Here is a 22688-nt window from a genome sequence, read left to right as displayed (position 1 = left end):
CCATAGCAAGTAAATATTATGGAAGACACTCGCCTGATTAGAAAAATAAGCCCCCCCCCCCCTCCCCGGGATAATGATAAAAGGGGCAAAAATTTGCAAAAATATATTGTGTGCTAGCCTTGATAGTATTTGTTTAAGTGACACTAGTGAGGACATGTAATCATGACCGTAGTTATAGAATTAAATTAGTTATGATTAGTAAAAATGGCACCAGTGTGGTGCCATGACTATAGTCTACTCTCCAAGCAGAGGTTAGGCTCCGGCTGTATTTTAACGTTTTTTAGTCGTTTTTATCGGGCTTTCTAGTTTGTCCTTTTTCTTGAAGTACGCCAGCCAAACGTTAGGTTTTGACACAACAAGATAGAATACAAAATAGAAATCCCGATAAAAACGACTAAAAAACGTTAAAAAAACAGCCGGAGCCTAACCTCTGCTTGGACAGTAGACTATAGTTATCAACTTGGTAATTGACACCAATCTAACACAAAGGTGTCACTTGGTGCACCTTTCCTATACGGAAATTTAAGACTCGTTGACTGTGATACTATGTTTTGTCTTTTTTGAAAATCTATAGATATCTTACCCAACTTGTTTTTTTCTCTCATTACAATTATTGGAGTATGCGGAGGATGTAATTATAAAATGTAAGAACCTTTATCTATTTTGCAGCCCGAGTTCGGATTCGACTGTCTGGTGGCCAGAAACAGAACGAAGGCAGAGTAGAACTCCGAGCCATCGCTATTGGTGGTGTCTGGGGAACTGTATGCAGTAAAGGCTGGGACATCCATGCTGCTAACGTCCTCTGTAGACAACTCGGACTCCAAAGAGCGGTCCCTATAACCGTTGACTTCGGTCCAGGGTCCGGACCGGTTTGGCTTAGTGACGTAAGCTGCACCGGGGATGAGTCCAACATCCTGGAGTGTCCACAATCCAAATTCGGAGACAACGACTGTGATCATGACGATGACGTAGGAGTCATTTGTGATGGTAAGTTTCTGTTATCTATCTCCTCCCTGAGAACGTAATTTTGTGTCAAAGGTATTGTGTAAACTGTTAGTGCGTTTACTTGTCTGTTTGTTTTGTTTTGCTTTGGCTTGCGTCCGCAGTTGGACAGCCTACCAGAAAGTAAGGTGAAAATGGTGTAATGCGATACTTTAATAATTAGATTTCTGGTTTGGCCCTGATCCAATGTTGTTGACAGACAGAAATTTATGGTCCAAGACTTCAACCACACAGTTATGTCTCGACTATGTCCTATGATATAAGCAAATATTGCTAGGTTTTGGTAATATTGCCTGTGTGTTTTAGCCAAATTGAATGTTAATACGTAGAATAAGGGTCGACCGGGAACGATGAATCCTTTTAAGTGCAACATCAAATGCACATAAAAGTCCAATTTCTTGCCATTTATATACAGGGCCACTTGCAGACTGGACAAAACACGGGTCTAGGTACTACAAGTTCCTGCAATCAACATTTGCAACCTATACCAAGGCGAGAGCCCTATGCGAAGCTGAAGATTCAAAGATAGCTATGCCAAAAGACCAGGCAGCTCATGACTTCATAGTGCAGTACAGAAACATGTTTTACACCGACATCAATATTTGGATCGGTTTGAACGATATGGAAGTTGAAGGTGACTTTGAGTGGGAAGACGGCACTCCACTCGGCAACTTGAGCCGTTGGTTTCCGGGACAACCAAATAACGGTCATGGCTTGCAACATTGCACAGTCCTTACACCGGAAACTAACCGACACCCGAACCAATGGCGAGATGATGTCTGTAGTGATACATGGGGAGTTATCTGTGAAAAAGGTGAGACTAGACTATGGTCTAGTTTGTAGCTTTCTACTCGTACCTCCGGAAGGGAGTTTTAGCCTCCGATGGGAGGTATTTTTAGTGTTGTAAATGATTGTTCACGGAAATGCTGTTAAAGCTAGGCTACCTAGATACTTAGAAACTAGAAAGGCCGGTATTTGCTTAGGAGCAAATTCAGCTATTTTCACTCCGCTCTCCCCTTTATGCAAAAATGGACTTTTCCAAAATTGAACTTGAAAAATCCAATGTGAGTACTGTACGGTAATCAAACTTTTATTTCTTTATTACAACACGCACACAGCATGCTAATGTTTCACACATTAACAAAGCAAGCACCGTTTTACTTCAAGAAAAAAAGGTTTTATTTCACAAACGGAAATTGTGTTGTATTTTTTCTACAGATGCGTTAACACGTTATGCGACCCTAAACGTTGGTATTACGTACCCACAGCAGACAATAGCGTGGTTATGATTAAAGTTTTCCTGCTTATTTACACAAGGCAAGGGCAATTACTGCACTTATTCAAGGTTGTCACAAGCATAACTAATCTTCATACAAGCAGACCCCTCCAAACAAACTGCACTACACTTTTAACTCTTTACCAAGATATGCTTATTAGCCGTTTTTAGCGAAGTGCAATTTAAAAAAAAATCCAATTGGATATCATGGCTGCACTGCAATTACATTATCATTACAAATACATATAAATGTATGCACATTGTATTCAGACAAAAAGGATCGCATTCTGTTTTTATACTTAGAGTTAATCAGCTAATACATTATATTGATGAACAAAGCTAATTAGCGACTGTATGTTTGCACGGAGTCTGTTTTGCATATCTAAATGTTTTGCATGCTTTTTGCCTGAAAAAAGGATGCAGCAATTGCAGTTATTATACGTCTGTTATAAAGTTAACGTCCCATTTATTTTCCACATAAACTAATCAGTTTATGATTATCTAATTATTCTGATTAACTGTTTGTAGTACAGTGCATTACTAAATTACACAGCATATACCATGACGTGGTGTCTGAAAAGTCATAAAAACTTATTCACGTCTGTCATGAAATACAATGTTTGAACTCATGGTTGGTATAATAATATCTCTAATTGTCACTTAGTTTAATAGTTACAATATTGTCCCAAATAGCCTAATCATACATAAAGCTGGTGTTTCTGTCACAGTAGCACTTCTTGTACGTGACTTTGCTATCCTCTCCTTGGTGTCTGTTGATGCCACCTTTGTAGCCAGTTGACTATTGTGTTCTCTGACAGGCCAGACTTTGTGGAATTAGTTGAGTTCGAGCACCCGACCAATAATGAATTTAGCACTGTCAAATTGACACCCTCTATCAAGGCACAACCCCACCTGTCTGCACAACAGTCCTGGTGGTGTATCCTAGCCTCTTCCTCTAGTAGAAAATAGAATAGAATACAATCATTAGTATTTCCTTTGTGTAATTTCATGACTGCCACCCAGAGTAAAAGGAAGATCCTTTTTGTTTGTTGATTAGAAAAAAAGCCACACCTGATTACATATATTCTTGTACAACCAACCTGAATGGACAATTCACAACATAGTGTAACGTTTGTACTAGTAGATTTGCCCTTGAAAATCTGTACTATCATATAACGTTACTATGGAAGAGAACTACTGTACACTTTTCACCGATAATTAGTAGAATCATATCATAATGTTTAATTAGTAGAATTGTAAGATATACTCTGTATTCTTTCTTTTTTCGTTGCAGTTTAAAGTTGGCCATACAAAATTGACTGTACTTTTTGTCGTGTCAATAAAGCTTGATGATACAATACTAGTACTGTCTCATCAGTCACTGCAAAGCGCAACAATATTCCATGCATGCGCTCCCACTTACCGCGGCATTCTGACGCTACGGTATCGCTTATCCAGACACTCTAAACGTGGGTAAATCAAACAAAAACTACACAATAATGACGACAAGTTACCCAAATTTGTTACTGCGTTTGTGTATTGTTGCCAATTTTAAGATAAACAGTACAATTTTTCACTTACTTTTAACGGACTTCTTCCCGGCGACATATATGTACTCCCAGCCGCTAAGTTGAAAAACCCTTCCTCATTGGCTGTACCCGAGCTGACCAATCAGGTCATCGCTTCCGCTAAGTGTCGGGCGCATATTGGTTCCCTTCTAAATTCAATTAGCCACATTGCACAGCTGCAGGTAAACAGCTTACGTCACGCGCGGAAACGTCCATAACCATATATGGTGCAACGGACGCACGTGCAAACGTGACCATATATGGTTACACGCGCGAAACGCGAGCTCGGTGAAAATATGCGTAGATACCCCGCCAAATTGGCTTTTAAATGATTTTGAAGTGACGTTTGGCCAAAAATAATACCGGGGTCCTTTTAATAAGTATCTCACGCAGTATCATACCAACTTTCAAGTCATCTGGACGTAATACCTGGGCACGGGAGACATGAATATACAGCCGGGCCAGAAAATGACCTTGAAACATCCCTAAAATAATTGTAAAGGTATCTATCAAAAAAAATGAGAAAAACGGGTCTGGGTATTGGTCCACTGTACCCTTGTGCCAAATTTCAGGCCATTTGGTCCAGGAACGACGGAGAGGAATCACTTTAAAGGTCGCGACAGGAGAAAGAAAGAAAGAAAGAAGAAACCGTATGAAAACAATATTTTCACTCGAAGCGTACCTACGGTACGCGGAGTGAAAATAATTAGAAGTTAGTCGTTTGGCTTTACTCCAATTTTGTACACATGTATGATTACTTGTAGCTAGACCCACAATGTTATCTATGGTCATTTAGAGTACCAGTGAAGAGTATATACCGTTATACTTATCACTTTTCTTGTTGAGAGTACGCTGATATATATGGGTATCTAAAATAGCAGGTTGTGACAGGCATAAGTGGTTTAATAGGGTACGTGTACGTTCATGTGTATGAAGCGGTGTTTGTTTCAGGCCTATTTATCATGTTTTCTTTTTCGCATTTACATACTGTCCATTAGGCTACATTCATAAAACGTTGTTGTATGAAGTATGGTTCTTGTATCTAAGTAAATAATTGATAGTTTGGGCGGAAAACTTCACAGCAACAAGTTTGCGATTTCCTGCACTAACCAAATTTACTTTTTTTTAATTTCAGATAATCAATTTGCTAGACTACTGTCAAAAGCTGGAAGAAACAACTATTAGTCTAATTGCTTCATGTTAGGATCTTAATTAGAACCAGTAGTGTAAATGATTCATTAAGCATGTTGATATATCCATATACATGTTAATTTCTCTTGGTAATATGTGTGTACAGACTGTAGATATAGAAGATCTTACGAAAGTCGATGTCCTTTTGTTGTGAATTATATATATTAAGGAAAAAGAAATCTTCAGCTATTCTTATCTTAGCTTGTTGTATTAACTCTGTTGTTTTTTTTTCACAGTAAGTGAATGTAACTCCAGCCCTTGTCAGAATGAAGGCACCTGCATTGATGGTGTGGATCACTACATCTGCAAGTGCGGACGCGGATGGGTTGGTGTTCACTGTGAAAAACGTAAGTAAAATAGATATGCTAATTCGGGTGTGTCAGTGAGTCTGAATATCCATTGACTCGGGTAATTCTTAACAGTATTAAAGGCTTATTCACTTTATTTTGTACATACAGCTGCAAAGGCAAGTTCGTCGTTGATGGACGGGGCTTCACGTAATTGGGCACACATTGAAGCTCAATCAGGTATGAGAGAGTTTTAGTTTATACCTACAGGCCACCCAAGGCTTTACCACAGGCAATATATTGCAGACCTATGCAGACTGCCAATCACAATTAACAGTTCAACCAACAGAGAATGATATTACGAAGCCTTTAAAGCAGTTTCACCAAAGAAAATGTGACTGTGTGTCCGTCAAACACACTTTTGTTTTCATCCTGCATTTCTACGTTTTGACAAAGGTGGGCGGGGCTATGCAATCAGTATATAGGTTTATTACAATGAGGTTGACACCTTCTTGGTTTATTATAACGTTTTGTGATTTTGCAGCTTGATATGTTCTTCAAATCCATTAAATATGATCATTTAACAACTTTTTACTGGAACTACTACACTCCCAAATTTACACGAGCGTCTCTAAGACCAACAGCTAGAAGAATTCGTGATAACATATGCTGATGCAATATCTCCATGCCATATTACTTTCATTAGATTGGATCTACATATGATAAACATGAATATGTACACAAAATGATGATTTTGTTAGATAATGCTGGGACGTCTTTCTCCTACAGATTCCACTGGTGGAACTCACACCGTGAGAAGTAAGTAATTATATAGTACGAAGTAGCTTTGGGAAAATCAGTAACTGCAAATATTTGTTTATTGAAAACGTTTGATATAATTGTGACTAGCAAAACTCAAAATTCAAAGTAACAATTTCAGTCATACATGGATATCTTTATGTGACAGTATTTTCATTCACAATGGGTTTTTTTTCGGGCAATGTTTTTTTTTTATTATTCGCAAGCTTGCATCAGTTTTTGAGTTCCCAGAGTATGTCGTCCATATGATTAAATCAATTCCTGGAAACTATGAAATAGTGTTTTACATTTGGGATCGCATTGCTAGCAGCGACGTTTGGCTATAGTGCAAATTGAAGCAGTCTTCATTGCCCTGAAGAAGATGAAAGAATTCCGTGAATTGTTTTAAAGATGACAGATGTCCATCAAATCAAACACGTGGCTGTAATAAAGAAATCGTTATCGATTCACTCACCTAACCTGATGCAACTATTCATGGATGTTTGATACATTTGTTTTACACTATTGATGCTAGCAAGCAAATACTACTGTTAGGGGCATAGGAGCAACATGTTTAAAAGATTCAAAAGGAGTTGGGTGAAAATGTAAAAGAATTCAAACGGGGGAAAACGGCTCGATTATGAAAATGACAATTTGTGCCGCCATTCCCTGATGGTAATTTAAACACATTTTCATACTCAGGACATGACAGTGTCCTCACAAAGAACTGGGAACAGTTCCAACCATCAGACAAGTTCCGCTTTCACAGCGGCGTACTGACTGTGTTTGAAGAGGGGGACTATTATATCTACAGCCAGGTAAGATATTTCTGACTGGATAAACATGTTTATCAGCAAATGTAAAGTGTTTCAGTGACTTTTTTTGCAATGCCTCAGGAGTGGAGGCGTCTCGAGCTGAAAGTAAAATCAGAAAATAAATGGATACCTGACTTCTGTACGTAGAGGACTGAAGTGGCGGCGGGAGAGAGGGATGGGTTTCACCTTCCAATACCGTGCCTCAGACATAGTGTTTATAGCACCTACGTTCTTGAAACGGCCATGGACTACATTTACCTTTGCCTTTTACCAATTTACAATATTCCATATATGTTTAATGACCACTGTCATTACTCATTAATTGACCATTCAATTTCCTCAAAAGTCTTTTTATCACTTCCAGGTTTATTATTTGTACAACAGCAAAAAGTCGGCAGTAACCAGTCATTCTGTGATGGTGGTAGAAAATGATCAGGACAACCCATACCGCTTCTTGACTTGCTGGAAGTATATGGAGGAAACGGTCCCCTGGAATACCTGCTTCACTGCTGGTGTCATACACCTCTCCCCCAACAACAGCGTGTACCTGCACATGCCCTGCGATGGCTGCGTCATCAAACTTGACCATGACGCAACGTTTTTTGGAGTCATGAAGCTTTTCGACGCCACAAGTCAGCGTAAGAATCACAGGAATGTGCATCCAACGGAAAGGCCGTCCCCCAAAAGGATCCTCTTCAGACGACGTCACAGCAGACCAAGTCGACAAGCTAAACATTGTCCACCGTGCTAGATTGGCCAAGTTAAATTTGGAGAAACTGGGGAAAAGTAGCTATCAAATTTTACTAAATGGACAGCAGAATGCATATAACGTTAGGTATCGCATTTTGAAAAGAGGCAATATTTTGCTGAAGGCGAAGTGATTGGTGCACATTGCAGCTAGAGGTGTTATCGGTCAAAACAAATTCTGGTACAGGTACGGTCCAAGTCCATAGGATCCGGACCATAATCCGGTCAAGGTCTGGACCTGAAGCTAGAAGTAACTATCCGTGAACTTATAATACTAAAAACATTATAGTCCATTTCGCTACAAAGGATTCTGTTTGGTGGAGTATCCGACATCCATTGGCGTTCTAAAATTCTATCTCCATGTAAACAACATTAAATGCTCATATTAGACTATGTTTGACTGACAGTGTATAAATAAACTCGGTAAAAATAACTATCAACTCTCCCCTACTTCGCTCCTTTCATTTTCTTGGAACTGTAAGCGCACACACACATGAACGCCTGCTAGCATAGTCCGTTAGTTTTCCGATCTGTCCAACATCCCGTCCTCGTTTGGACCGGTTCAACAAGACAAAAGCTAATTATATCAAAACATTTGTATCTATTGTTTTCTCCGTTAGTTAAACGACAACGAACTGTAAAGCTACCTGCATGCCTAAAATGGTGCCAATCTGTCGTTCCTTTCCTAAGTTATCCTCATTAGAATGTATTGACAAAAATGCCCCTACAGTTCTAAAATCAAATGTTAGGGGGCTGAAACTTGTTACACCTCTTCCTGATGTAACAAGCTATATTCTACCTAAATGTCAAGACTACATCATGTCCGAGACAAGAGATGCATTAAAACAATTCTATGATAACATATTCTCATTCATTAATCAAATTTTCTCCTAATTTGCATAATTTATTTTTGAATTTATTACTTTTGTACATCTTTATGTAACCTACCTACTTACCAAAAATCATGACAAGACATTATTCCTTTCGAGCTATACTCCTCGAAAATTTTGGCAATAATGCCCCTGCAATTCCGAAACTAGCCGCTAAGGGGCCCAAACTAATGTACATTTTTCCAGAGCATGAGAACTACCTATCACCCCATAAATCATTGCAATAAATCCTAACGTTCTTTACTCAAAACATAAAAATAAAACACCTTCTGAAGTACTATGGGCAACAACCAGCAGGCCAAACAGTGCAAAAACCCATTACAACAAGAGTTCGTAGACCTCAGGCCTGCATGAAATGTATTGGGTGTCTGTAGACCTATTGTGTATTTTTTTCCCTTTTTGTCTGCAGTACGTGGTTGGAAAAGTGAGCTTTTTACCGTGTTGGTTGTGCACCATGCAAAAGTCTGAAATTCCATTTTCTGAATTTGTAAGTTTGGACATGGATGAACATTACTTATTTTGGATTTCTTAAGTACATAACCGACCACAGTACCTTGAAGTTGTTGAGATAACTTTTTGCTACTTTTTTTTCTCAGATGGCCCATGCGGTTATTCTGTCACATGATATATTCAGTACTGATATCTTCCTATTTCAATGTACTGACCTGATGCAGCTGCTAAGTCTCCTTGGTGTGTGTTCTTCCAATGCCATTCATTAAAGATTTATTTCTGCAGTGATATATCACTTGACATCGAAAGGTTATTTGCATAATTTGACCAATGGTACTTTTACAGTAGTTCCATAGACAATATGGATAGTGGTAGCCCCCATGGAGCAGCAACAGTTAGTCCCCAGGGTGGTATCATATTTTCATTCAATCTGACCAACCCAACACACCCGCGGGAAATTCTAACCGCTGTCATATTGAACAAAATTTCATTTTTTGTTTGCAAACCACTTCCAAGTGATTGAAAATTCAAATACGTGACTTTCATAAGAAATACAAATCCCTGACTACGTTGTTGTTTCGACACTTCCGGTAACTTCGAACACAAAATGTTTGATAAAAAAAGGACTTTAAAACCCTTTCAAAGCGAACTGTTTGATAGAAGACCCCTTTTTTTCAGTGATGACCTGCTAAGTTATGGCAGTACGCACTGAAATAATCGCCTAAACCCTGACTCCCGCTGTCGGAAGCCCGACGCGTTCTCTTTATACGCAGTTTGAAGTTGTCGGGGACTCCCGCTGAGCCTATGGGCATGCACTTCGGAGTGGACGGGAGAAAATATGAAGACAACGGGACAACAACGACGGGAATTCTCTTCACACGGGGCTCCCGCTCTCGCCAGTCCCGCTCTCGCGAAAACCGTAATGTAAAGTGGGCCGAAATCTCTTGTAGTATCTAAGCCAAATTTAACAGCAGAATTAATAGAGGGTGGTCTTAATAATCAAAATGTCCTTGTCAATCCCATTTATAGATGGCAAGCTGCTGGCAATGGAAACTTTGAAAAGTTCAGAAAGCTGTTGTAGCCAGAGCGAACACCCAGCAAACATCCCCCAAAACCAATGAGCAGTTGCTTAGAAGGGGAAAACAATTTCATCACATATTTGCAGTGACAAAATGCAACAGACGATACTGAACAAAGCCTCCACCACTTAACCCTGCCTGTACTATAGATTTAAAAGCAGGCCCGTAAAGCAAGTGAATATGACTTGCCTAAAATTACCTGCATACAGTATGGAGATGGCATCACCAAAGAAACAACAAAAATCATACCTTTCTCCTATGCTCATGCTCTATACATTTCTCCTCCACTTTAGAAAGTTGTATCTTCTTCTGTTTAACCATGATTGCCAAACAGGGTAAAGGAACTTGTACCAGAACCGATGAAAACTCTGAGTACAATACAGCTCTCAAAAAACCACAGAGACTAAGAAGCAAACTCAAATTATACCTTACTGGGCAAATTCTAACCGCGTGAAAATCCTACCGGGTGTGAGCGATTACCCCGGCGGCTGAGAGCTGCACTGGCCCCGTAGAGAGCCTACACTAACCACGGTAGGCCGTGCCACAAGGAGACTGGATTCCAGGTTAACGGCATATCGTTTTGCATATAATTCACATGGTGCGAGGGGTTGAAAAAATATTATACCTTACCAATACAGCAACAGATATCATCTGGCAGGAGCTGTAGCATTATCTGGCAGCATCATCATCTGGCACTGTTGCCATTTAAACAGGGGATATAAGTAACCCTATACATTAAAGGTGACATACATGTAGGCCCCTGCAAAGCAGATGACGGTTACACATGTAAAGTAAGACCTATCAATCAACCCAAACCCTGGACCATCACCTGTTTCACAACCAAGCAGATATTAGTGGACCTGCCCCCAACAAACAAAAAAAAACAGCATCAGCCTACAGTGTCAAGTTCGAACACTAGGAGATAGAAATTCATACCTGACCACCAGGACACTAGCACCAACATATCTACCAAATAACAACGCAATGGCACCTTGCGTTCTGGAGATACAGCGCACGCGCCGAACCCGCATAAAAGGTAAATTGGAATGTCAAGTTCAAGCATCAACAGCGCCAAAATCAAAATTGAGAATTAGGCAGCCACCGCCAACACATGTGCCAAATATCATTGCGCTCACACCATCCGTTCAGAAAATACAACTCTGGAAAAGCCCCTCCCGGACACAAAATTCGACCTGCAGTGTCAAGTTCAAACACGACAAAGCTCAAAGTCAATCCTAAGCAACAAGCAACAACCCCCCACCCATGCACCAAAAATCGTTGCAATCTCGCGTATCGTTCCGGACATACAGCGCCAAAAATGCCCCCCCCCCATGTCACCTGCAATGTCAAGTTCAAACACCAGGAGGCCCAAAATCCAACCTGAGTGTCAAGCTACCACCCCCGACCCATGTGCCAAATATCATCGTGCTCGCACGATCCTTTATTAACATACAGCGCCGTAAAGCCCCAGCTTTCAAAAATTCCCACGCTACCGAAAACCATCACAACACCTAGCTAACCAGCATACAAATACCATCGCAACCCACCCACAGGTTCTTAAGTTATTCGAGCAACACACAAACATCGAAAAATGAAACACTCCTGCTGATCCTTAAAAAAAAGCTACAAGGCTGAAATTCACAGAAAATCAACGTCCGCTCTACACCTACCTGCCACATAAAAATCAGCAAAATAGCAAGTCCAGGTGCAAAGATATAACACAAAATGTGTTGCTGCAGTACCAATGTCAACCAACAGGTGGTGCAAAATCAACTTGCACCATCACCATTCCCACCCTTACCAACCCACCGAAAACCATTGCAAACCTTCCATCGGTTCTTGAAATATTTCCCACATTAACTCCAGGGTAAAAACAGTATGGTAACAATACCTCCATCTTCATGGAGGTAACAAGGGCCCCAATCATCAGACCATCATCTACCCGCCCCTATTTGCATTACCATTTCTTTTTATTACCTGATGATCCAAAAACACATTCTTCATGCAGCATGACTCCAAGGACACAAACAAATGCACACATACAAAACTTTTTTTTTGCAAGGCACACCAACGAAAAGATTTCGTATACAATAACATTGGAAACACACTACTTAATCAACAGTAATAAGTTAACACTACAGTAACACTAAACAGTGATGTTCACGGCGCACGAAAACGACTTTGTTTTGTCGTGGGAATGTTTTCGAATATAAACAAGTGACCGTAGGTAACATACTCTGTGACAACTGAATTATGGTTTATGTCGGTTGTGATGTTTTCTGTGGTGTATGACTTGGTGTTTATATTGCAAACAGAACACATCACATCAGCTTATACCAAAAACTTGCTTAAAGGCTAACATATCGAACGACACCAAATGAAAACAACCACTCAGCTTTTCAGTGGATACCTGAGACGCACACGATTGTAAAAAGTGGGTCTATTAAAGCTGTGGACATGCACATAACCCAATATCTGCTTGGATACCGGAGGGCGTAGGGGTGAAATCTGAAATTATTACATCCATGATAAAAACAGCTACCGCGAAAAAAAAGAACGTGCATCATTTCGCAACGGAGTACAGACGACATGCCAAACCACTTGATTTATCAGCCATGACTGACCAAATGGATAGGCTACCAAAAATTAGGAGACTTCTTGTGGTTTGCCATTGCGTTGTATACCGATGTTGGAAATGTGGAAAGAAAGTAACACAACAAATTGCAAATTTCAATCTGAATGGAGATTTTTAGATACAACATATTTACAGCCCGCCGAATTCCTACAATACGTAGCTGTAAACTAAAACACCCCTGTAACCAAATGGGTAACACCTGAATAATACAGCTGACATACCTCTACATAAACACATCACACGGTCTCTTTTGACCTCTGTATTCCGAGGAAGAAGGCACAACAAGTAAACTCTCAGGTAAGGCCTTAGCGATGTGTAGTAGTACACATTCAACATTGATTCCTTGGTTTCCACTAAAATGAATTGACTGTGATTGTGTGCGCATTTTTGTCCAAAGTTATAACAATATAAAATGCTCACGAAAACGGTTTGTTTAAAAATCCAGTAATGTCCCCAAATCAATATTTGAAAACGTCCTGGATCGACTATGCATGGCATAGTTTTCATTTTATACGCTTGTGGTTTATAGAACGAAGTTTGAGAGAAGCATAAAACGAAAATGATCAGGTTTTGACCTATACAGATATATAGGACACAATAACTTGTATGGCCACCCAGACATGTACTCAGTCTACACATGCCGTCAGATGGTATGCACATTCCGTACGAAAACCAAAACGCTTTTCAGGTTACAGATGACGCTTACTGTCTTTTTATGTTGAGACGTAAAGTTGACTTTTCTGCTTCAGTAGCAAATCCTATATGTGTAAAGAATAGAGCAGGTACTAGTATGTTACACGTATTTGTAAGTCTCGTGATGATCACCAGATGTGGGGGTGTCGTGGGAATATTCAAATTAGATACGTGCTATATTGTCAATGGTACATTGTAAATTGTCACGAAAACTTATTTTCTTCAAAGAGACGTCAACATTGACGATGTATCGTTTGCTACATCGAAGAAAACACTGGTTACTCGGCAAGGGTGTTAACATAATCATAATTCCACCAGGTGCCATAATACCGCCACCTCAAAAAACGTTAGTTAAGAGGTCTTCCCAAAATTGTCTTGAACACCGAATGTTAAATTTCTTTTAATACAATTCAGACATTCAGATATTGAAGACAATCTTGAGAAGGCCTCTATAACAACGTTTATGAGGTGGCGGTATAATAGCACCTGGTGGAATTATGAAAAAGTACGTTACAAACGGAGAGAACTTTTGGTTACTTTTGACACTGCAGGCGTGATCAAACCGTATCTACCCTCTGAATACGTAGTACTACAGGGATACTTTTATAGTGTTATACAGTAGGTGGTATGTAGAAATGAATGAATGCTAACTAAAATGTGTCTTGGTAATTATTCGTGGCAAGTATTATCTCAAACGTTTCATCATACATTAAGTGCCGTAGGTGGCACGGGCAGAAGACAGAAGGGAAATGTTCGCGTTGGTTTTGAGTTCGCGATATGAAGCGGCCACCGCGAACATAAAACCACCGCGAAAGTTTCTGTATTTACAGAAATCCATTATGGATATTTACGATACGCTAGACAATCCTGAGTTGCAGTTTTTATAAGACAATATTTGAAATGTCTAAACTGTTTTGGCACTTGCGCAAGGAACGAAATATGAATGTGCAGCTTTGTCTTGCAAATCCCCATGGGAACACAGGGGTCATTTAACTCACGACATATTAACCTGGAATCCAGCCTACTTGTGGCTCGGCCTACCGTAGTGCAGGCTTAGTACGAGGCCAGTGAAGCTCCCAGCCGCCGGGGTAATCGGTCACACCGGGTAGGATTTTCACGCTGAGGGACAATTAGCCGGCCACCGCAATTAACTCCCGCTGGGCAAATTCTAACAGCGTGAAAATCCTTCCGGTTGTCAGCGATTACCCCGGCGGCTGAGAGCTGCACTGGCCCCGTAGAGAGCCTACACTAACTACGGCAGGCCTACCCTGGGAAACCTGCTCGAGAAGCTTCGCAAATAAGAGTCGCAAATAAGAGTTACCGATCCCCTGCCTAACGCGCGCCCTCCCGCCTCTATGCACCCGCCCCACTACCAGCTGGCCCCACTTACGCCGGTCCCCAACATCGCTCGTGTTAGTAGGGGCCAGCTGGTTCGAGGGCCGGCGGGTGTTAGGCGACGGGTGTCCCGTGCGAGCGTGTTGTAGGGATCGGTAAACTTTGCGTGCCTCGTTAGGAGTCTGCGTTTTCCCAGGGTACGGCAGGCCGTACCAAAAGGAGACTGGATTCCAGGTTAACGGCATATCGTTTTGCATATAGTTCACATGGTGCTGAACTAACATGTGCGAGGGGTTGAAAAAATATCAAGTTCTCGGCCTCACCCAGAAATACGGTACACTGACCAAATCTTTGGGCCAAATTATTGGGTGTGAAGTCTTTTATCAATATCAACTAAAATTCAAGTAACTGTAGTTGTGGGTAACATCCTAAACGGTAACCAGTAGGTAGGTCGTGAGAAAAACATGCCAATTCCGTGAATTCCTGAGTTTGATCCCTGGGACGGCTTAGTTTGGACATTTTGTAAAGGATTGCATTCCTCTTTCGCAAGGGACGTAAAATGGAGGTCCTGTATTCAAAGGAGTGCCTGAAGTACATAAAATAGCGTCCTTACTTCCTGTAATAATGTACCAAGGTGAATTCTTTGCAGCATTATCATATCTAATATTTGAGTAATAATACAAACTTTTCCCAGGCGACGCCAGTGAATAGGAAGTATGATCACCCTCATCTTGGCGTTCATAGCTTTTACAGCTACCACCAACGCCCAAATTATTACATGGCTTTCATCGTGCCCCGACGTACAGCTGAAGGCGAACTTCGACAGAACCAAGGTATGTCGTGCTTAAGCTAAGGGCACAACCCGCCATACGTGCAATTTGTTGGTACGTTATTTTGGGAGGCCACGTCCGCCACGTTCAGGCTGTACAGGGCAGGCGCGTCGCCCGTACTGGCACTTACTGGGGGCAAATCCGCAGCCCGATGGCACACAAAGTACCTGTACGTAAAGTTCTGCGGCGAGTCTGAGTGCTCCAAAATCCGTTGGAGTCCCTACGAGTTCGTACGGAGGCGGCACTTACCACTTACGGATCCCAAAAGATTGCCAACGTTTTGGCACGTAGACAGCACGTATTTGCACTTACGGCGGGTTGTACCCTTAGCTTTAGCAAGCGAATATCTCACATTAAAAAATGCGCCAAAAACTGGAACATTTGTCACCTTTACTTTTGAATTTACTCATTATACCCCTTTCACATCATATTGCGCGAAAATCGATGTGGCAATCACCTGAGCCTCGCTTATAATAATAACTTTATTGCACAACAATTGTACAAGGTACAAAGTAAGGCTTATATGTGGCAGGGACGGTTTTTAGGTGAAAAATACGCGCAACCCCCTGATCTTAAATATGGCCTACCGTCCAGTGATACGCCGGAAGATCGTGTATAATGTGACAGTGGTGTTAACAATACTGCGATTTCCAATATAAGGTACCTTGCATCTGATTGGAGACAAAGGCTGAGATTCAGCGCGGCCATTTTGTTTGAAGAAGTCGAACGTCAAAATACTAGTATATATGACCGCAAAAGAAAATTGGCACCTATTCCCAATGTTCGTGAAATTTCGTGGAAAATGTACGTTGGTAGAGTCCAGTGAAATACACACTTCCCTTTCCTACTTAAAACGTGACTGCGGATTGATCTCGGGAATTCGTAGCTAAGTTGATGACATATAGCATAGCAGTCAGTAGCCACATTACGAAGAGTATGTAATTTTTATCGAATCGGCCATTTTATGTCATCAATGGTGGACTAAATATTTTCAAAGGTATTACTACCACTAAAGTTTTGTCTGCCTTTTTTTGCCTCAAATGAATAGTGGACATTATATCTAGTTGTTCTTATGATGTGCAGTCTTAACAATTCACACTACTGTAAATGCAGAAACTTTCGCGGTGGTTTAATGTTCACGGTTTTCACGGTGACCGGCTCACCGCGAATTTAAAACCACCGCGAACATTTTTGCATGGCAGTAAGAACTTACAGTGCATGGTGCTGACGCAAACTTAATACCACTGCGAAAAGTCCATTTTCTCGCTACCGCGAAATTAAAACCCCGCGAACTTACATGCATTTACAGTATTCAAACCGGGCTTTTTTGGTCAATCTGGAACGGGCGGGAGGGGGTCTATGGCTTTTGATGCCCGCCCCTTTCAACATTCTATAACTCTATTCTCTGGACTTATCATATGACCACCATTTTTAAAGAGTAATGTAAACATAATATCTAAAAGATTGGTAGAAATTTGTCGCTGTTATAACGTAAAATGAGGTAATTATGACGTCATTTATTCGATTGTATTGGCTGGAACAATGAAAAAAATGGTATTCCCAAAAACTTACCAAAAGGTACAAAATGTAACAGCAAGTACAGATAACAGAATGATAATGTTTCTTCCGACTTTTGTTGCCAATAGATACATCAATGAAGTCAACATGACGTCATAAAATTGCAGTCCTCAATTTATCCGGACTGCCGGCAACCGGAGGGGTCCCTCTCGGTGTTGTCCCGATTAGGTCGCGGGGTGGTGGTACTAGCGGGTCCCTGGTTCATTTTAAGTCAGAGTTAAAATTGAACCAGGGGCTGACCAGGCCTTAAAATACCCCGGCAGCCGCAAGGTGTCCCACAGGGCCACGCAGGGGTCACGCCCGAAAGTGCAGAAAAACAGCCCGTTAACTGCCCGGCAGGGCCCCTTTTCCAATAGTGACCTAAGCCTTACACATGTCCAGAGTTCGTCGGTCAATTTGCAGAACAATGTCGGACTTGCTTGGTTTATATCATCATTGACATTTTACGTAACATGCATTTCACGCATGTCTACTTAGTAATACATAGAAACGTGAACCTCATTACAAAATGCAAGCATGTTTTCTTTTTGCCTAATATTGTGTTCTTCTTCACATATAGTACCTGGGACAGTGGTACGATATGGAACATTTCCCGGCCTACTTTCAAAAAGGCAGATGCAGCAGTGCTCACTACAGCATGAGGGACGATGGTCGTATAAAAGTCAACAACACCCAAATCATGTACGTCTAGGCACATCTCAATTTAACAAATGTCAATGACAATGACAATGACGTTTGTTGCATATTCATGCCCCATTGGGGCTAAACGCAATCAGTTTGATATCAAAGATATTAAACGAAATGTTATACATTCACTATAATAGTTTACATGCATCTTCTCTCTTCTTAAAACATGTGTAGACGAACTTAGAGAGTTTTTCCAGTGTATCGTGGTCAGATGGGGGGGGGGGGCAAAATCGCTAAAAGAGGGCGAGATAGGGGGTGGGGGGGGTGTCGAGATCGCTGTCACACCGGTCCGGAATAACCGGACCTGGAAAAATCAGCTGGACCGGATGTTGGACCTATTAGAAAATGAACCGGTTACTTGATCAGGCATTCACACGTTTTGGCCTTTTGCTTACCAGTTGAAGAAAATAACAGGAGCAAAGTAAAGTAAATTTTATAGTTATTTCTACCAAGGTTTGCCGTGAATCCAATGAATCGTACAGTGGCTGTTAGCCTTTTAGGATTTTAGAACGCCATGATAAGTCGAATACTCCACCAAACTTTGTAGTGAAATGGACTATTGTTGTGAGTACAGTCAATTCACAAGTTCCACATGCTGAACCAGGTCCATGTTCAGGACCGGACCTAGACCTGATCCTCTGGACCTGAACCGGACCTGGACCTGAATTTTCTGTACCGGTACCCAGCCCTAGTCTTATTGAACAGAACAGTTGTTTTCCTCTTTCAGGCCCGATGGAACATCTGATTCTGTCATTGGTTACCTTCAAAAAAACGCCATCAACAATGAGCCTGCCTGCCTTGAAGTTAGGTTCTCCGAATGTAAGGTTACAATTTACTCTGCCATTATGAGCTGTTAATCTTATCAACAGTTTCTGTATTGATGTTTCTTTGTAATTTAATGTTGATAAAATATGATGTGTGTGAGTGTGTGTGTGTGTGTGTGTGTGTGTGTGTGTGACTGCGCTCGCGCGTGTGAGCATTTCGATGCTCGCTTGTGTGAGTGTGTGTATGTATGTATGTATATATATATATGTGTGTGTGTGTGTATATATATATATGTGTGTGTGTGTGTGTATGTGTGTGTGTATGTGTGTGTGTGAGCATTTTTATGCTCGTTTGTGTGTGTGTGTGTGTATATATACATATATCTCTGTGTGTGTGCGTGTGCGTGTGTGTGTGTGAAGAAGCATGTGGTATGAAGCCTCTGTGAATAACTTTCTGTTCGTCTATCATTTGATCAGGGCAACCGCGCGGCTACTACCTGGTACTGGATACGGACTACGTCAACTACAGCGTGGTGTATTCCTGCACGAATCTGTATGTCGGCAAGTTCGAGTTGCTTTGGATCCTCAGCCGTCGGCGCACGCTCGCAGTGGGGTACCTGGAGCACATCCACGACCTGCTGGACTCATACGGTATCGATACAACCAGGATAGAAGTAGAATACTGTGATAGTGGTGAACTTGGCTATTGCCATCAATCGAGTAAATTTTTCAATTGTTAGTAGAATGATCGAGAGAATCCAGAGTACCACACAAATTTTGTCAGGTTTGAAAATCACTGGATAACAATTCTATAAATTCACTAGCAGGATCTACATACAATCAAAACTTGATGTTTCGGTGACCGGTTGTCCCCTTCCTCTTAATAATATCCAACACTGTAGCTAGGTGTCGCTGCAAACAACGTTAACGCCGGCCCAATACTTTACGTTTGAGAAGCATATGTGGCACATTGCCCTGAGGATGGTGACAGACTTGTGAGAAACACAGCCTAACAGAGTTTATCATTTTCTTTGTCATACTCTAGTATCAAGTAGGCTTTTACCATTGACCGAAGGAGGCCATATATATGTCACAATGTCATATTCGTCCCGAAATACTCTACCATGTAAACTGGATATAAGCAATGGTGCTGAATTTTAAAAACATCTATACGAAATGTTCGCTAATACTGCAATACGTGACATGCTCAGATAAGTCTTTACCCTTATGATACAAAGTTGTAGAAGTCTGAATAACAATATTTATGCTTTTACTCGTCTTTAATTGCTTAGTAACTCTATTGTAGGCAATTTGGCTCATCTATGTTTTACTGCTAATCAAGCTAGATACTATAAGTTAACATAAACTAGATTTACACAGAGAAAAATGGAAGAGCCATGTTTACTCTACGTGTGCTGATATAGTTAAAAACATACCTTTGTCAACGTTGAATTTCAGTCAATAATGATGCTGATGATGATCATGATAATAATAATAATAATAATGATAATGATGATGATGATGATAATAATGATAATAATGATAATAATGATAATAATGATAATAATGATAATAATGATAATAATGATAATAATGATAATAATGATAATAATGATAATAATGATAATAATAATAATAATAATAATAATAATAATAATAATAATAATAATAATAATAATAATAATAATAATAATAATAATAACCTGTAAACTCATGCCCGAGCGCTAATTGCAAAAATACAGGAAAGTACAATGATGATAATGATACCGAATGTGGACATTAAATGACATAGAGGTCATCAACTAGTGATACTTCTAATCTAAAATGAATGCTATTGGGTTTGATTTCTTTTCTGTATGCAGTGCAAATGAAATTCCCGACATTTTGGGAGACGTGCATTGGGTGGTGTTAACAGGAAGACAGTTAGTTGTGTAGTTCGGTACGATGTGCAAAGCTGGGGAAAATTTCGGTACTGTAGTCAATAAACTGGGATGTGTAGCCTACAAAATGTTGGGGGTCTCTTCACATTACTTGTTATCAGCCATTTATTAATATGTTTAAAGATACGAAGATTCAGCATAACATTCCAACGGGTCAGTCGTCCATAAAGTTTGTCATGGTCAACAATTGGCCCAATTTTATTCCATTCGTGAATACGGAGTTTATAAGAGTGTACGTTAAAAAGCTAAGGGCACAAACTACCGGAGGTGCAGATCTGTGCTGTCTACCTGCCAAAACGTTGGCAATCTTTTGGGATCCGTAAATAGTAAGTACCACCTCCGTACGAACTCGTAGGGAATCCGACAGATTCCGGACAAACCTTTATTATTTGAAAAACGTTTAACCAAATGAATTAAGATCTGCAACTATGGTCTATTAAAAGATACTTAATATGTAGATTGCAATTAGATATATTCTATTTATTTTATTTATTGACAATGATACAACTCATTACACGGATCTGCCTAGGCAGCTTTGGGCTGGTAGCGGCAGATCCACAGAGATACGGACGAACATACATCATCGGTCGACGTGATCGCACATGTTTACACACGACGGGGTTATACCGCCCCTTACGGGGTGACATGCCCTTTCATATGCGCCAGGTCTCCCGTCCGGGTGAATGATGTAAATCACCGTGAGCCGATATCTTTTCAATACAAATTTGGTATGTACCAGCTAAGAGCAATTTACAACATCCTATTTAGACTATATCCATAACTGTAATTAGAGGAAAGATATTTAACGATGACAAAAACAGGCACTTGGAAATATTCATAAAGCCATAGCTTAGCAATGGAATACTCTAATAAAAATGGTCTCAACAAGAGATTGTTGTGCAACTTGTCTCATTTCCACCCGTATGTTTTGTAAGTTAGAAGAACATTGTCTCAGTGTCCACAACTTCATTAGAAAAAGGACTGAAACATTTGGACTTACCTGCCAGACACAGCTTGGGTTGCTTTCACAAACATGACTGTACAAACATGTTTTCAAGCATAGTTGGTTGCCCATTGACAAGAAAGCGGATACAATTGGATAACGGTCAGATATTTCAGACAGCAGCCGTTACTTTTCGTCAGTGACTGGACAAAGGATCTTTGTATACCAGATTTTAAACCGAAAATCTGAATTGATATATCAATGAAACGAAGACAAGTTAGAAGGGCAACATATGAGAAAATGTACAACCCCACCCTGAACAGAAAAAGAGGCCTACGCGTTTAACATCCCGGCACTTGGGGTCCTGAAGTATCATCCCCACAGCACAACATTAGCTTATTTACTAAAGGCGCACTCTCACTGCACTTGCGTCAAGCTTGCGTCACTGCGGGGTTCGTTCACTGCGTCACAGTTTTGTTATTTTCTCCGATTTTTCTTTATAATTTAGATATTGCATAATACGTAAAAGTACGACTTAGAAGACGACAAAATACACAACAGTAAGACAATTCGTTCTTCATCTCTGAAATTCGTTGAGTATCTTTCGAACCCCGCAGTGACGCAAGTGCAGTGAGAGTCCACCTTTAAAGAATGACTTATCAGCACACAGCTTTGTCTACTCATGGCTAGTTTTCACCATTCACTAGATCTATATTAAGAGTTTTTGTTTAAAAGCTGATAAATCTAGATGTTCCTCCCGCCACTGTCAAACACAATGAGAATCTTGCCCAAATGTCTGTTAAATACATGTGTGCTAAAATATGGAATGATCTTCCCCCCTCCCTTAAGAACCTTAGTTCCTCTCTCCTGACTTTTAAACGTAATCTCAAAATCCATCTGTTAATCCATCCGAGCCCCCTGTAGAAGCCACATTTTTTCTTTTTAATCATATTATCTTAATTCATTCCATTATTTGATAATCCTTATTGCACTATTATCATTTTCTAAGTATTATGCTGATTTATTATTTATTGTTAAGTCAAATCATTAATTACTTGGTTATCCTTATTGCATCATTATTATTTTCTACATATTACGTTACTTTATCATTCATTCTTAATTCATACCATTAATTACTTGTTTATCCTTATTGTATTATTATTATTCTATGTATTACCTT

General features: G+C 40.3%; 2 protein-coding genes across 2 annotated transcripts in view; both read left to right on the top strand.

Moving 5' to 3' along the window:
- Positions 1–8360, top strand: part of LOC118415493 — a 9093-nt gene extending 733 nt beyond the window's left edge. Inside the window, exons 2-8 of the mRNA XM_035820152.1 lie at positions 670–987; positions 1418–1816; positions 5274–5384; positions 5496–5564; positions 6114–6143; positions 6825–6940; positions 7302–8360. Of these exons, the coding sequence (XP_035676045.1) occupies positions 670–987; positions 1418–1816; positions 5274–5384; positions 5496–5564; positions 6114–6143; positions 6825–6940; positions 7302–7688 (1430 nt within the window). The 3' untranslated portion in view covers positions 7689–8360. The remainder of the gene's footprint in view (positions 1–669; positions 988–1417; positions 1817–5273; positions 5385–5495; positions 5565–6113; positions 6144–6824; positions 6941–7301) is intronic.
- A 4587-nt stretch (positions 8361–12947) lies between these two features.
- Positions 12948–19685, top strand: LOC118416120 (apolipoprotein D-like). The gene is made up of 5 exons (XM_035821195.1): positions 12948–13035; positions 15461–15599; positions 17734–17855; positions 18589–18680; positions 19103–19685. The coding sequence occupies exons 2-5, from the start codon at positions 15483–15485 to the stop codon at positions 19363–19365; spliced, it is 594 nt and encodes a 197-aa protein (XP_035677088.1). The 5' UTR covers positions 12948–13035; positions 15461–15482; the 3' UTR covers positions 19366–19685.
- Positions 19686–22688: the final 3003 nt, after the last annotated feature.

Source organism: Branchiostoma floridae, chromosome 5 (assembly GCF_000003815.2).
Source record: "Branchiostoma floridae strain S238N-H82 chromosome 5, Bfl_VNyyK, whole genome shotgun sequence".
Taxonomy (NCBI): Eukaryota; Metazoa; Chordata; class Leptocardii; order Amphioxiformes; family Branchiostomatidae; genus Branchiostoma; species Branchiostoma floridae.
The sequence above is the reverse complement of the archived record's forward strand: the minus strand, read 5'-3'. Positions and strand labels throughout refer to the sequence as shown.